Source organism: Hirundo rustica, chromosome 13, assembly GCF_015227805.2.
Source record: "Hirundo rustica isolate bHirRus1 chromosome 13, bHirRus1.pri.v3, whole genome shotgun sequence".
Taxonomy (NCBI): Eukaryota; Metazoa; Chordata; class Aves; order Passeriformes; family Hirundinidae; genus Hirundo; species Hirundo rustica.
The window spans coordinates 19047135-19063844 of record NC_053462.1 but is presented as its reverse complement, the minus strand read 5'-3'; the positions used below and the strand labels follow the sequence as shown (position 1 = coordinate 19063844).

The 16710-nt window shown below is 46.1% G+C and overlaps 1 protein-coding gene across 4 annotated transcripts in view; it reads right to left on the bottom strand.

The window, feature by feature from the left end:
- MAP2K5 (mitogen-activated protein kinase kinase 5) overlaps window positions 1-16710 on the bottom strand; it is a 133772-nt gene that overhangs the window by 84102 nt on the left and 32960 nt on the right. For all 4 annotated transcript variants that reach the window (XM_040077340.2, XM_040077342.2, XM_040077343.2 and 1 more), the window contains exons 8-9: window positions 15107-15171; window positions 1158-1197 (exon numbers count right to left, since the gene is read on the bottom strand). In XM_040077340.2, the coding sequence (XP_039933274.1) occupies window positions 1158-1197; window positions 15107-15171 (105 nt within the window). The remainder of the gene's footprint in view (window positions 1-1157; window positions 1198-15106; window positions 15172-16710) is intronic.

Genomic DNA, 16710 nt, shown 5'->3' with positions numbered 1-16710 from the left:
GAAATATGTCATTGAAATCTTGTACAGCCTTTTATTTTTAAATGATTTCACTGAAATCTTGTACAACCTTTTATTTTGAAATGATTCCATTGAAATCTTGTACCTTTTATTTTGAAATTTCATTTCACTCCAATCCTACTTTAAGCACTCAGCTTCCACCATTGCTCCTCTCCCATTCTTTCAGTTTGTCCCAATTATCCCAGAATTTAAGGATTAGATGAGAAAAACAACTAAAAAATCCATTTATTTTCCCAGATTTTCAAGCAATTATTCCATTGAAATCTTGTACAACCTTTTATTTTGAAATGATTTCATTGAAATCTTGTGCAACCTTTTATTTTGAAATTATTCCACTGAAATCTTGTACAACCTTCTATTTTGAAATTTCATTTCACTCCAGTCCTGCTTTAGGCACTCAGCTTCCACCATTGCTCCACTCCCATTCTTTCAGTTTGTCCCAATTATCCCAGAATTTAAGGATTAGATGGGAAAAATAACTAAAAAAAATCCACTGATTTTCCCAGATTTTCAAGCAATTATTCCATGAGCTACATTTTAAAATTCACCTTTTTTCTGATCACCAACTAACCGGAATTGCAGGAATGCAGCGATTTGTTTTTCCAACTCTCCACTGACCAAATGCTCAAATTGAGAAAAATCTGATACAGTGAAAAAATCACTTTTTTTGGCTTATTTCTGTGCAGATGAGCTATTAATAATTTTATTTACAGGCCTAATTTAATTAACAATTTGCACCCAAGAGCTGCCACACTGCTGCCATTATTTTATCCCTGTTTCAAGTGAATTTCAGAGAAAATTGGGATTTTCCTGACCACAGAATTCTACAAACTCCAGGTTTGATCCAAACAAGGAGCCCTTGGAAACATCCATGGAAATATCAAAATCTGGGATTTTCAAGCAATTCCCTGGGGGAAAATCCTGAATTTTGGGAATCTGAACTCACTGGGAATTACTAAATTCACAGGCTGGGGTTTTCCTGTAAGTAAATAAATGAATAAATAAAGAAATAATTTTCTTGTAAATGAATAAATTAATGCAATAAATCAAATTGAGAGCCAAAGATCAGAGGGAAGGAAAGCAAGGGCAGGGAAAATTGGGGGAAAAAAAAAGAAAAGAAAATTTCTGGAATTTCTTACCTTCACTGCCAGGATTTTTCCACTACGGACATGGTAAGCCCTGGGTGAGGAAAAAATTCAATAATTTGAGATGATATCGAATTCCCTCTGCGAGGATGTGCAATATAAACACACTCAATTCACGGGAAAATGAATTTTACCTCGTAGGTTTTACATAAAGACAATTTTATCCAGCATTTCTAAAGGAAAATTGAGGAAAACAAGGGATCAAAAATATATTTTTGATTTATCAGGGACTGTATCCTAATTTTTGATATAAAATACACACACTGAAGGCTTTGATACAGCAGAAAAATAAACTATAAATGGGAATTTAACAGAATCATTTAGGTTGGAAAAGGACCTCCAAAATTAAGTCCAACCTTAAATCTTTGAGTACAACCTTAAATTTATCAATTTTCCCCCTTTCTTTCAACGGAATTAATGCAGATTATCACCATTATCCAGAATTTTCATGGAAAATCAGGATTATCTCACCAACCTGCCAGTCCTTACAGAGACCAGCAGCCACGCCAATTAAACGGAATTAAAATTCTTCCTCAGAACTTCAGGGCCCACAGAAAACAGCAGCAAAATTCAATTTCTGCATTTATTTTATGAATAGAGGGTGCACATAAAGACGGAAAGAATTACTGCTGATGTTGGCATGCACCCCAAATAATTTTCCAGGGTATTTTGATGGCAGTTTATCTTAATTTCTGAGGAGGAACACCCACAATTGGCTATTTAACAACGACTTGAATATTTCTAACCACGAGCACGTGAGGAAATAAAGGAAGATTAAAAAAAAAACCTGCCACAAAATGCGATTTTTTTTGCATAAAAACAAAACCATTAAAGGTTTTCCTCTTCACTGGTTTTACTGTCTCCCCCTGATTTATGGCAGCACCGTCAGGGACGTGGCACTAACTTCAGAGAATTCTAATATTTTACCTCTCTGTACCTCCAGCAATTATTCCTGAAGAAGAAAAGCTTTAATAGTTTGGTTTTTTTGGTTTTTTTTTTTTTTTTGCATGTACAATCACCCACTGACAGGGCGAAAATGATGTTTAATCTTATTTATAACCCTGAGCACTCCCCTAATTTCTGGTAATGGCTTGGAAATTCCTAAAAACTCCATTTAATAACTCCTGGGCAAACATTTATGTAACGGAGTGGCACCAGATTTTAGGGGGGAAAAAAACCAGAGTTTAGGGGGAAAAAAAATCAGTGTAGAAAACGAGATTATCCATGGGAATTTTGGTAGAGCTGAATCCATGAATCAACAGGGGGAAAACACCCTGGGATTAAGATGAGCAGGAAAAAAGGGATGAGGAGGTCAGGAAAAGATGCTCCACGTCTGCTGCCTTAACAGGGAGCACGGGGGACAGGCTAATTAGCTCGTCAGGAAAGCTGGTCCCTTTTTCCCCTAATTTCTGAAAAAGGCTTGGAAATTCCTCAAAACTTCAGCTCAATCTGAACCCCCCTGGATGAACATTTATGTAACAGAGTGGCACCAGATTTTAGGGGGGAAAAACCAGAGTTTAGGGGAGAAAAAAATCAGTGTAGAAAATGAGATTATCCATGGGAATTTTGCTAGAGCAGGAGCTGAATCCATGAATCCACAAGCTCTGGGGATGAATCAACACTGGGACAACATCCCAGGATTAAGATGAGCAGGAAAATAAGGGATGAGGAGGTCAGGAAAAGATGCTCCACGTCTGCTGCCTTAACAGGGAGCACGGGGGACAGGTTAATTAGCTCGTCAGGAAAGCCGATCCCTTTTTCCCCCAAATTCTGAAAAAGGCTTGGAAATTCCTCAAAACTTCAGCTTAATCTGAAACCCCCTGGATGAACATTTATGTAACAGAGTGGCACCAGATTTTAGGGGGAAAAAACCAGAGTTTAGGGGACAAAAACCAATGTAGAAAATGAGATTATCCATGGGAATTCTGGTAGAGCTGAATCCATGAATCCACGAGCTCTGGGGATGAATCAACAGGGGGAAAACACCCTGGGATTAAGATGAGCAGGAAAAAAGGGATGAGGAGGTCAGGAAAAGATGCTCCACGCCTGCTGCCTTAACAGGGAGCACGGTGGACAGGTTAATTAGCTCGTCAGGAAAGCTGATCCCTTTTTCCCCTAATTTCTGAAAAAGGCTTGGAAATTCCTCAAAACTTCATTTAATAACTCCTGGATGAACATTTATGTGACAGAGTGGCATCAGATTTTAGGGGGGGGGAAAGCAGAGTTTAGGGGGAAAAATAATCAATGCAGAAAATGAGATTATCCATGGGAATTTTGCTAGAGCAGGAGCTGAATCCATGAATCCACAAGCTCTGGGGATGAATCAACACGGGGAAAACACCCTGGGATTAAGATGAGCAGGAAAATAAGGGATGAGGAGGTCAGGAAAAGATGCTCCACGTCTGCTGGCTTAACAGGGAGCACGGTGGACAGGTTAATTAGCTCGTCAGGAAAGCCAATCCCTTTTCCCCTAAGTTCTGAAAAAGGCTTGGAAATTCCTCAAAACTTCAGCTTAATCTGAAACCCCCTGGATGAACATTTATGTAACAGAGCGGCACCAGATTTTAGGGGGAAAAAAACAGAGTTTAGGGGACAAAAACCAATGTAGAAAATGAGATTATCCATGGGAATTCTGGTAGAGCTGAATCCATGAATCCACGAGCTCTGGGGATGAATCAACAGGGGGAAAACACCCTGGGATTAAGATGAGCAGGAAAAAAGGGATGAGGAGGTCGGGAAAAGATGCTCCACGTCTGCTGGCTTAACAGGGAGCACGGTGGACAGGTTAATTAGCTCGCCAGGAAAGCCGATCCCTTTTCCCCCTAAATTCTGAAAAAGGCTTGGAAATTCCTCAAAACTTCATTTAGTAACTCCTGGATGAACATTTATGTAACAGAACGGCACAAACTTTCAGGGTAAAAAAAAAAAGAGTTTAACAAGGCAGAGGGGAAAAAAATCAGTGTAGAAAATGAGATTATCCATGGGAATTTTGCTAGAGCAGGAGCTGAATCCATGAATCCACGAGCTCTGGGGATGAATCAACACTGGGACAACATCCTGGGATTAAGATGAGCAGGAAAAAAGGGATGAGGAGGTTGGGAAAAGATGCTCCACACCTGCTGCCTTAACAGGGAGCACGGTGGACAGGTTAATTAGCTCGTCAGGAAAGCCGATCCCTTTTTCCATGGCACACATCTCCCGTTTCCGAGCGAATTAAGAGGCCGGGCTCGATTATTTAATTATGACGCACGCCAACTCATCCGTGGACGTCTGGGTTCGGTTTCCAGCAGAGGGCAGATCCCGGGGTTGGTTTACAGAGCGCTGACAGCAGCCATTGAACATTTAATTATCGCTGGGGACCGGATCACAAAGGAGCGGGCAGCCCCGGGCCGCGGCCTCGGGGATGCCAGGAGGGCAGGAATTGGTTTACTCCGGGCTGATCCAGCATCTCGGCTGTCCCTGTCCCTTCCCCAGCACAATAACTGTAAAGTGATTAATGGAGTTGGAGCGGGAGCTTTGGTTACACCAAAAGACAACCCTACACCTCCGCCGCCGTTTAATTAACGGCCAACGCTTCAAGCGAGGCCGGAGCTGGCGCAGTAATTACCCCTTCCCCGGGGCGTGGAGGGGGAAAGGGATGTTCTCGGATGTTCTGTGGGATTGGAAGGTGGAACCGATCCTTTTGGTTGCAGTCAGCGCCGTGAAATCCCCATTTTAATACCTTTATGGAGGTTCCGAGGGATGAGCTACAAAAATCCCGCGGGAGAACGAGCACAGCACGAGGAAAACCGGAGTTTTAGTCAATCCATGGATGTCCATGAGGGGATTAAAGCAATATTCCCTCTCCAAGTCTCATCTCCAGGGTCATCCCCCAGATTTTGGTGGCGCCTCCAGAAGTGAAGCAGCCAAACCAACCACTGTAGAACCGGGCAGAGAAAAACAGCAGAACCCCAAAGGTTCCTCAGCATCGGGCACATTTCAGGGAATGCACCTAAAATCTGCCAGGATGGCAGGAAAATTCCTAAAAACCAGCTCCAACCAGCTCCCCAGTGCCAGGGATGGCTTTGGCAGTGCCCAGGGGATGCTCAACACCAAAAGCTGGGTTTTGGGGGATCTCCCCTGCTCCTCTGGGAGGGCAAACACAGCATCCTGGGATGATTTGGGTGGGAAGGGACCTCAAATCCCACCCAATTCCCACTGTCCCAGGGCGCTCCAGCCTGGCCTTGGACGTTCCCAGGGATCATCTCCTGGTGGGAAGTTCTCCCGGTGACACAGAGCTCGGTCTGACACCGTCACCAAGGAAAGGACAGCGACTCCACCACTGCCTGCCTGGAAAACTCCCACTGGGGAACAGAAATTTCTGTCTCTCCCTCCACATTCCCACCAGAATCCACCACTCCAAGCCCCTGCATCCATCACAACCAACAGCTCCTAGGCAAGGCTGGCACAGTTGTGTCAAATATTTCATTATCCTTGGCTATAAACCACACCCCCAGAGACTGAAAGCCCTGAAGAGCCCCACGGGATCCAAATCCTTCGGCAGAACTTTGTCCCCTCCACTCTGAGCAGCCCTCAGGGGTGGTGTGCCCAAAATCTGGGATATTTTGGGGAATAAATGAGAGAGGTGGAGTGGGAAACCTCCAGCAAAGGCAGAAAAACTCGTGAAGGACTGCGGAGAGTGCATCCCTCGTGTCCCAGAAAATCAAAATCAATACCAGGGAAAACTGGAATAGGGCTTTGGGGGATCTGCCAGCTCCTCAGCATCTCTGTCCCCACCCCAGACAGGAAAGCAAATTAAAAACTGGGAGCATCAGAAGCAGCTGTTTTGTGTTTTTAAGGAAAAAAAGGGGAACTTTTGAAAAGAAATCCACATTACCTGATTGGTTCTTCCCAAGGGAAAGAAAACCAAGGAGAAATGTCAGTGCTTTGGGCTCTTGATGGAAGAAACCACTGCCCACCCCAATATTTAATGCTATAAACTTTGTACACAGAATGTGATGAATTTCTACTCAACACAGAAAGAAAACAAACCCAGCCTAAGAGAAAATGCACCAGATTCTTAATCAAGAGCTAATAAAGCCTTAATAAATAGCTTAGATGGCAAACAAAGCAATTCTCTCTCCTTCAATTTGCTCAAACCAACCATTTTCTCTCCTCCTTGTGAGGAATTTTTCCCTAAAGCCCAGTGGGAGCTGGAAGATTCCTTCCAGGGCAAGCAAAGAACCAACTATAGGTTGCAACCTGCAGGCAAACCTCAAGGGAAAACACCAACTTTCAATTTTTTCCCCCTAATTTTTAATTGCAACCCCCCTGCCCAAGTGTGAGCGACACAACAACGGTCACATCACGAGCAGGGGCTGAGTTTGCAAAGATCCCCGAGCTTTTTTCCAGCAGCTTTTCCCATCAAACACAGCAACTGGAAACAGCAGAAAATGAGTTTAGTGTCATGTTAAATCTCAAAAGAAATGAGATCTCTACCCAGAAGCGGAATTTATTTTGTCACGATAAGAACGGCACTGAAGGAACCCGGAGCAGCACAGGATCTGCCTCCGCCGGCCACAGGGATAAATCCCTTTATTTTTCCCCCACAATAACCACGGAAACAATTTCTAATCAATAAGCTACTCCCTGGCAAGCCTGCAGGATTCAAGGGAAAGCCATGACCTGTCTGCTGTGCCAATGAGCCCGTCAGAAATATCACCCACATCAGCAAATGTGACAAAATGATGAACTGCCAGAGGGAGCCAGCGGCCATGGGGCTGCAGCATCCAGGGATGCAAGGCTCCCCCCCGGCCCAGGGAAAGCTCAGGCTGGTGCCACAAGGGACACAACAGCAGGGCTGGATGGGAATTTGGGGAGAAATTCCTCCCCAGGATGGAGATTCCTGCCTGGCCCACGCCCTGGCCCAGTGCTGCAGCGATCTCTTGCCAGGAGCTTTCTCCTGATGTCCACCTGAACTTCCCAAGGTGGCAGCCTCAGGCCACGGAGTAAAACCAGAAGTGAAGATTTTGGTTCCTTCCTCCGACTCGTTTCCTTCACACCTGGGGATGAATCCATCACCCATGGTTGTTAAAAACAGCAAGATATCGTTTCCCTCAGGAAGGCTGGAAAATATTGTCCCATTTCCCAGAGTTTACTCTCAACACCGAGGAGCTGCAGAGGAAACTCTCCAAACCCCCTCACCCACACACCAAAGGTCTCTGGGGCCGTGGCAGACCATTTCCAAACAGAAATAAAAGCTGGAAGCCCCTTATTTGAGCTCAAAAGCGGCCAGGAAAAGCTGTGCTTGCACCTTCAGACGCGAGGGCACAGAATGAGCCCGACTGGACATTTATGAGACACAACCAAGAGCAAAAAGCTGCGTCAGAGTCAGGCAAAAGGAACTCAGCCCTGCAGCACGCCGTGCCAGCCACCAGCTGCAAACTGCACACAGCAAATCACCCAACATTTGCTCGGTTTTTGCCTTTTTTCCTCTTTTTTTTTTTGCTGCCTGGTGCTGCCCCTGTCTGTGGTGCTGCCGGGCAGAGCAGTGACAGGAGCGTCACGTACTCGCACGGCCATCGAAAGAAAGAAATTCAAATTGTTTCTAGGAAATAACCACTTTGCCAGTTGCTGCCTCCTGCAATAGCAAGCACATTAGCCTGACTCTGTGGCTGTTAAATCAGGGAAGCCAAAGTGCACAGCAGTTGGAAAAAGGAGCTTTTATGGGGCTGTGCTGGTTCACAGCACAACCTCCCCTCCCTGAAATGCCACCGCAGATGCTCGAGCGCTGATTGCAAAATGATTTGCTGGGGAAGTGGCAAACAAACAGCAAACAGTGGTGCCTGAACGTTCAAACTTGTGCAGAAGAGCACAGCTGGCAGCACAGGCTGCAGGAAGGAGACGCTGAGCAGCGATGCCTCGGTTAACCCAGCTCGGTGCTGGAACCCGAGCGCAGGGAGCGAGGATCCCTCACCTCTCTGCGCCGTCACCTGCTCCTCCTCCCAGCTCCTACCACTGCAAGGAGCCTTCCTTCCCTCCCTGCCTCCTGCAGCCAAACACTCGGGCTGAACCCTCGGAAATGGGATTTGTACCGACGCCTTCAGTTTTAATTTCATGTTTCTCAGGTTCTGTGCTGCCCAGGGGTGCAGCTCTGAGCTCACACTCAGGGTCACTCAGCTCTGCACACAGCAGGGACACAAAACAAATCCTCCTGCTGAACACCAAGGACAACTCTCAGCCCAAAAGCACAAACTGAAGGGAAGAACAAGAAGGATGGGACCTCACAACCTGGAGCTGTAACTGGACAATTAAACCCCAATATGCAAATGGAACAAAACTTATAAAAGTGTGAGACCTCGTGACTGTTTATCCATTTTTGTGACTATTCTAAGTCCACCCTGGGTGCAGCCCTGGTCAGGCTCTTGTCCTGCCCAAGGTGTACCCTGAAAGCCTTTCAATAAATCTCTGCTTTATTCTCCAGCTCAGCCCAGTCCCTGTCCCAGCTCAGCCCCCCAGGGCATCAGTGTCCATCCCAGAGCAGGTCAGGCCCCGCTCCTGAGAGACTGGGATGAAGACGGAGCTGGAGCAGAGTGGTGCCACCAGCACCCACACCAGGAGCACCCACACCAGGAGCACCCACACCAGGAGCACCCACACCAGGAGCACCCACACCAGGAGCACCCAGAGCAGCTCCAGCCCCAGGAGAGGATTCACCTGCTGGACTGAAACCGCTGCAAGGACAAAGGGCAGCCGTGAGCTCTGACTGACGCGCTGTTGTCCCAAGGGGCAGAAAGCCCGCAGTGAATCCATCACAATTTTAGGGGAAAAAAAAAAAGGATGAAGCAACGGAATGTGAGCCAAAAAGAAAACTACATCACCTTCTTTGGGGGCAGAAATTAAGATGCCAACACAAGGGGTTGTTCAGCCTGGAGAAGGATCCAGAGAGAGCTCAGAGCCCTTTCCAGAATCTAAAGGGGCTCCAGGAGAGGGATTTGGGACAAGGGCTGGAGGGACAGGACACAGAGAATGGCTTCCACTGCCAGAGGGCAGGGCTGGATGGGAGATTGGGCAGGAATTCCTGCCTGGGAGGGTGGGGAGGCCCTGGGCCCTCACCCCAGCCCACTCACTGCTAACAAGCACAAACTCCCATTTTCTGCTCGCTTCATCTTCCCAGCTACGGACATCCAAAACAAACAAAACAACTTTAATTTAAGAATCATCCAGTTTCTAATTAAACAGCCACAGGCAGCTGGCTGGATACATTTTAATCAGTTTCAGTAACGTATTGATTGGATACTGAAGCTTAAAAATTAAAAGTAAAAAGATGACCGGGGAATTGTCCCGTCTCAGCCCAACAGTAGAACCCTCTGTAAATAACTCCTCTTTTAACCATCAGCTAAATGAACACTTCAATACCGCACTACAAAGTCTTCTGCAAAATTACTTTAACTAACAAGCAGAAATTTATCAGCTTCAGCCAAAAATCAATGCCGAAATCAATTTGAACACTGGTTGTGTCTAAAGGGGCTCATTGGCAATTTAGGGAAATTACACCATGTAAATGCCTGTGCTTTAATTGAACAGTTTCATCAACTAGGCTGTGATTGCTGTCCATTCATTTATTTACTTCCACCGCAGCTCCCATTCTGCGGAGGAGAGGGTTTTGTCAGGCTCCAAGGAGGTACTCGATCTTCATTTTACGCGCTTTTGCGCATAACGGGTTTTACGGGCAGCGAGCGCTGGTCAGCCCTGCTCCAGGCGCACTGGGACCAGATCAGATCCAGCGGGGCACTCCTCGCTCAGCCAGCCACTGCTGTCCCAACGCTTCCAGCGGGACTCGAACGAAAACCAAACGAGAGGAGCCGAAAACGAACGCACGGGAAAGGGAAATGAAGGGAAACGCCTCCGCAGGAATTAGGGGAGATGCAATTTTAAAGCTTTCAAAGGGTCAAAGATGCGTTTGAATGCCAAAAAAAGCCACTGAAGGCGCCTGTGATCCTCCCCTGAGCTCCAGGCTGGGACAAGCACTGTGGAGGAACGGTTGGGAGAACCTTCCCTGGGAATCTACAGCTCCATTCCTGCTTCTGTCACTGCTGTGCTGCCTTGGGAAAGCGATTTCTGTCTCCATCTACCTCTGCCAAAGAGCCACAGTAATCTGTGAATTAAAGTATTCTAAAGAGAGGGAAATGCTAGTTCTGTGTTACACATGTGCTGAAGAAGGATCCATGGAGACCTTGGAAAAACTTGCAGGGTCTAAAAGGGCTCCAGGAGAGCTGGAGGGGGACTGGGGACAGGGATGGAGGGACAGGACACAGGGAATGGCTTCAGAGCAGGAAAGGGGAGATTTGGATGGGATACTGGGAAGGAATTCCTGCCTGGGAGGGTGGGGAGGGGCTGGAATTCCCAGAGGAGCTGTGGCTGCCCCTGGATCCCTGGAATGTCCAAGGCCAGGCTGGATGGGGTTTGGAGCAGCCTGGGACAGTGGAAGGTGACCCTGCCATGGCAGGAGATGGAATGGGATAAGCTTTAAGGTCTCTTCCAACCCAAACCATTCCAGGATTCCGTGACACTTGTATGGAAAACCAGCAACAAATGACCAGAGGAGAGGAACAGCTCTGCTAAGACCTGGGCTGCGTTCCCACAACACCTGAGGTGCTTTCAAGAACAAACTGGGACTCCAGAGCTCCTTCCTGACAGCACCCCGGCCCTGCACCTGGATACACCAGGAGAATCCAGCCTCGCCCAGCCAAAGCTCCTCAAGGCAACACCAAACTCCAGTTATCCCATCCCAGCAGGTGGAGCTGCGTCCCCTCCTCCTCCCTTCCCACAAAACTCCTGCAGCTCCCTGCTCCAGCAGTGCCAGAGGATCCTCAGCTGTGTCCCGGGGCAGATCCCAGCTGCCTCCCGCCCTTCCCAGGCAATGTGCTAATGGGGCACCCCAGGCTGGCTGAGGGAGGGAACGAAGGCGAGGGCAGATGCTGGAACGTTCAACCCAACTGCAGAATTGCTGCAGGAAATTGCTCAGGCAAATTAAGCTCCCTCGTTTCTCCCCGTTTTCCAATTCTTCGGGGCGGGACATCATCCACAGCCACTTCTCTCCCAATTACTCAACTTCCAAGTGAAACCTTCTGCTTTCACAGCGTTTTGCTGAGATGGGAGCTGATGTTCCCATTCCTTCCCTCTCTCCCAGATCCTGGTAACTCCCAAATTAATTAGGGCATCATTGGGGGCTTTACGGTTATTTTTCCTTTATGCTCCTGCTGCTGGAGACTCCAACAGAACCCACGGAGTTATAAAACCTGCTGTAAAATAAATCCCAGGAGGCTGTGCCATGCCCTAAACAGAGTTCAGGACATCTCACTTCTCCTTGAAACACTAAAACTAAAAAAAAAACATCAACTAAGAATAAGAATAAAATAAGAATAAACCCTTCATTTTGCTTCTGTAAAAAGGAAATAGCGATGCTTTACACACATCATGAGAGGAAGACCTGACAAAGAAATTATTTACCAGAGATAAACACTTCTACTTTGTGATATTTAGGTTCAAAATACACAAAACCAAGGATTTGAGGTCTAGATAATTTAATGAAGCTGCTGCTGGCAAAGCTCATCCAGACATTCCAAAGCAAATCTTCACCTAAGGAAAGATCTCCTCAGAGAAGTCTCTGCAGCCACTGATGGAGCCCAAAGATGCAGCACAAAGCAGATCCTTTCAATGTCCTTTGGACTGACCAGGGAAGGATTTGTTCCCAAAAAAAAGGCAATTTAAGGAAATCCAGAGATGCCCTGCCACACAGGTGTTTGGGAGGAACCTAAATTGTGCATTCCCCACCCCAGCACCATAAAACAGTTGGGCAGCTGAGTTTCAAAAAATAGATAAAATTGGACTTTAATACTCCACTGAGAGTGGAAATCAGAGTAAACGACACAACCGACCTACAGCCCCTGGCCCACAGGAGAGGAGCACCCCCAGGTGCTTTGTTACAGCAGATTTTATCCTTTTCTTGACAATCTTTACCCAAAAACAGGGCAAGCTCCGCCCGCTGAGCAGCACTGGAAGAGCCCCTGCTTTCTGCTGCAATGTTCCATAGACACTTGAGGCTTATTTCATATTTTCTCACATATTTTTTGAACATGCAAGCAACCAAAAAGCAAAGCTAATTAACTGGTTTTGCCGTATCTAACACGAGGATTTTTATCGTTCCTTAATTATGCAAACAGCGGATCAAAAGGTAGGGGCAGAATAAGATGTCAAAGAACTATAAAATCCCTTCTTTTTAGAACAGGGGAAAAAAAAAAAACCCAAAACCAAAAAAACATTTAGATTCAGCAAGTTCTCCCTAGAAATATTGCTATAAAGTATTGATTTTTTTTACCAGGCTCAATTGACTGAAAAGTTGTTTGTATAGCAATATTGGCCGAGCCAATATAGTGGAACAATTTTGCTCCACACAGTAATCAAGTGTATTTCTAAAGTATAATTATACTGTCATAAAAATAAAGCTAAGACACCTCTTCTCCGAGCCATAAACCACTTGCAGCTGTAAAGAACCCAAATAAATGAAATCCATTTCCTAACTAAACACAGTCTTCCAAAGAGAACAAGCCCACCTCCAGCCAGGAGGGCGGGGGGAAAGCAGAAGTGATCAATACCTCAATCTCAATAAACTATTCCAACAGTGCTTCATTCCCATGGAAAAAGAGAGGCTGGAAAATTATTATATATTTTTTTTCACTCGGCGACCTGCCAAACGCCAGGAATATTTCATTGCCATAACGGGTATGGGCTGGGACAGAGAGGTGGGGAGAGAAGGGGAGTTAAAAAAATAATAATAATTTAAAAAACCCCAAGATAAGGGTAACAAAAAGAGAAAAAGCAGGGTGTAGACAGGCTCGTTGTTCAGCTGCAGATCGATCCCCTCTCCTCCCCGAGCCGCCGGCCCCACGCCGGAGAGGGAAACAGCCCAACCTCTGCAATTCATTCCACCTGACAAATGTCCATTGATTTACTGGAATAAAATAGCTGTGGGCTGCTCTCTGTGGCTGGGGCAATGCAGCTACCTGGGAGGATTCCAGCTGGAATTCCTGATTTCCTGCTGGGGGTGTGGATGCTGCGCTGGACAGGGACAACAGGGAACTTTTTGGGAAGGGGGGAGTTGCTCCAAGGTAGGAGGTTGTGCCACAGGGATGGAGCCTCTCTGCTCTGGAGCCAGGCTGGGAGAGCTGGGAACGTTCCTCTGGAAAAAGGAAGGATCCAGGGAATCCTCAGAGCTCCTTGCAGGGCCTGAAGGGGCTCCAGGAGAGCTGGAGAGGGACTGGGGACAAGGCCTGGAGGGACAGGACACAGGGAATGGCTTCAGAGTGGGAAAGGGGAGATTTGGATGGGGCATTGGACAGGAATTGTTCCCTGGGAGGGTGGGCAGGCCCTGGCACAGGGTGCCCAGAGGAGCTGTGGCTGCCCCTGGTTCCCTGGAATGTCCAAGGCCAGGCTGGACACTGGGGCTTGGAGCAGCCTGGGACAGTGGGAGGTGACTGTGCCCATGGCAGGGGTGGAATAGGATAAACTAAATTCCCTTCCAGCCCAAACCATTGGAGGATTCCACGATAATGTGTAAAACATCCACAAAACCAGTGCCCATTCCCTGGAAAAGGCTGCAGTGACCCCTGCACTGGAGAAACGCCGGAGTCACTGAAGCTGCTGACTTTAATTAAGAACGGGCTAAAAGCAGAAACACTTCCCTGACACAGGAGGGAAAGGCTCTGCCTTTCCAGGTAAGATTTCCCCTCTCCACAGTCCCCACTCCCGGCAGGGGATCCCAGCCCCACACCTTCAGAGACACAGGACGGTGTCCAACAGGGCACATCCAGCTTGACACCCCTCTTATCCAAATTCCCTGAGGAGCCCCCTCCGCCTCTTCACCCGACACCAACAAGCCTCTGTCTGAGCCTCAAAGCTCAACGTGCTCTCTCATATCTACAATCAAATCAGAAAGTAACACCATTTCCTCGAGTCCTAGGAATATCCTTCTCCAAGAAAGTATCCATGAGATTTCTGAACCACCTTCCACCCCCGAGGCCAACCTGATTTTTAACAGTCCATCCCAAGACGGCACTTCCTCCTTGGAGAATCTGGAAGTCCATTTCCATCAAACCTTCTGCCAGGAGGAGCTGTTTTGCAATGCTGGCAGCCAATTAGAAACTAAACTAAATGCACCGTGGCTTTTAAAACATTTTAGGGGGGGGAAAAAATTAAAAAATGAAATGCTAATATCGAAGCGAAAATGTCTAAGGTATAAACAAAACCCTAATGGGATGCTGGGTTACTGTATATGGTAAATAGCTCTCTGGAGGAAACCTTTATTACTCCCTCAGGGCTTTCTGACAAAGTATGGATTTCTTAATTCCCACTGGAATATTTTTCATACCCCACTGCAGACTATTAAGTCCCAGATATGACATTCTGTAGTTTAAACTTCGCACAAGAAGGAGTCGTCTCAACGAGGGAAGTCTCATCTGTGCCGTTTCAATTTTTACACCATTAAAATTAATCCTGGCTGCGGGGCAGGAGCTTCAATGCCAAAATCTGGGGGAGCTGATGAGCCTGGGAGGGAGGGAGAGGCAGCAGAGGGGGCAGAGGAGGGCACTGGTGCCACCACACCCCACGGCTGGCATTCCCAGGCGAGCCAGCAGCAATCCCAAATCCTGGAGGCCAACCCACGATGCTCCAGGACATCCCAAATCCCACTCGTGAACCCTCAACTTGGTACCCAGAAAAGATCCAAAGCTGCATTAAGAACAAATAAAATACCCCAGAACGGTTTAAAAGTTGACATCAAGATTATTTTTCTTTTTCCTGCAGAGCAGCCAGGGCCCACCTCATACCTCAAAATGCCAAAAAAACCGCTGTGGAATTTGAATTTCCAGACAGGTTTCCAGTGAAATTCGCCCCCCCTCACTCACTTGTAGACGGTGCCTCCGTTGCCGTGGCCGAGGATGTCTCGGTATCGAATGTCTTGTTCATTCATCTCCACAAGAAAGAAAGAAAAACAAAAGAGATGTCATCCTGGGGATGGAAATGTCAAGGAAAAGCAACTCCAGGCCATAAACAACAAGCAGTCTGGGTCATTTCAAGTTCAGCTGCAAGAACGAGAAGATCAATACAACATTTGCTGTCCAATTTATAAAAGACGATACCAAGGGACAAAGTGATGGAAAGTTTAATGACAATTTGTTTGCCTGGGTCATTTCATTAAAGTTTGATAAAAGGTGTCAAAATGGAATGATATAATATAGCTCAAGAGGGTCAGGGCACTGATACTGAGAGGAAAAGGGGCTCCAGAGCAGCGCATCAGCAGAGCCAAAGTTGGAGGTGAACGGGAACAATCCTGGCGGCTGGAAAAGTTGAGGATTTATTCTGGAATCGGCATAATTGAGCCCAATTGAGTGGCAGCTCCGGCAGTGGGGCTGCGCTGCAGAGCTCTATTTATTATTATTATTTTTTTAATCTAAAGAACTTTTTTTTAAAGAAAAAAAAAAAACAACCCAGCCTGGAATTGCAATAAAAGTGATTTTCTATGAAATACGCAACGGATTCTTTGCCTCGGTCTTTCTGCTCACTGGGACAACTCAGAAATTTGGCAGCGGCTGATAAAAGCCCTGCACACTGCAAATTCCTGAATTTGGCTTATTTTTTTTTTAATATGGATTTTACAACTGCTAAACACATTGCCCAAAAAGCAATTCAAATGTAAAATCACAGTTCAACCTTCTCCCGGACAAGCACTGTTATTTTGATTTTGCATCTATTAAAAAAAAAAAATCCCACTAAAGACATTTTTGCAATGCACGTTTATACTTTGAAATAAATATTTCAAACAGAACTAATTCTGGGCTGAAAGCAATTTTCTTTTCCAGAAAGATTCCCCAATTGCCTGATCATTTTGAGCAGAAAATGTTTAGGCAAATCCTGCTTTGAAAAGTTGTTTTCCTAGGAAACATTAACTCGTTTTCAGTAATTACTTGTATTTGATGGGACACCAAGTTAAATATTTCACATGGCTGGGCCTGGCTGCTTAAAGATGTCATTTTTGTGTATTAACACAAGTGATGATAACAAGCTCAAATGTCCCAAAGAGTCAATACTCAGCATTTCTAACGACCAGAAAATGAAATATTTTATTGATTTAAAAGAAGTCGTAAGGACAGAAATGATTAATCCAAAATTGATGCTTTTCCCTTTCGCTACCTGAGCAAAAAAAAAAAAGTGGAATTGCTACACAGGGGTGGGAAAACCTGAGCTGAGACAACTGAAACCAGGTGGTGATTATTTTATTATGTATTTGTAATTAAACCTGGGCCCGGTTCCTTAGGAGAGCCCATTCCAACACCAAGGTTTATGATGAAAATCAACATTTATTTCATTACTGAAACCTCCTTTGCTTATTGTATTCATCAGAAAATGCAAACATAAAGGAGGAAGCTGTTCCTCGTGAGGAACAATCGCTCACAAACGGGATTTAAAATATGTAAAGAATCTACGCTGGACCCCTGAAATAAAAAATAAT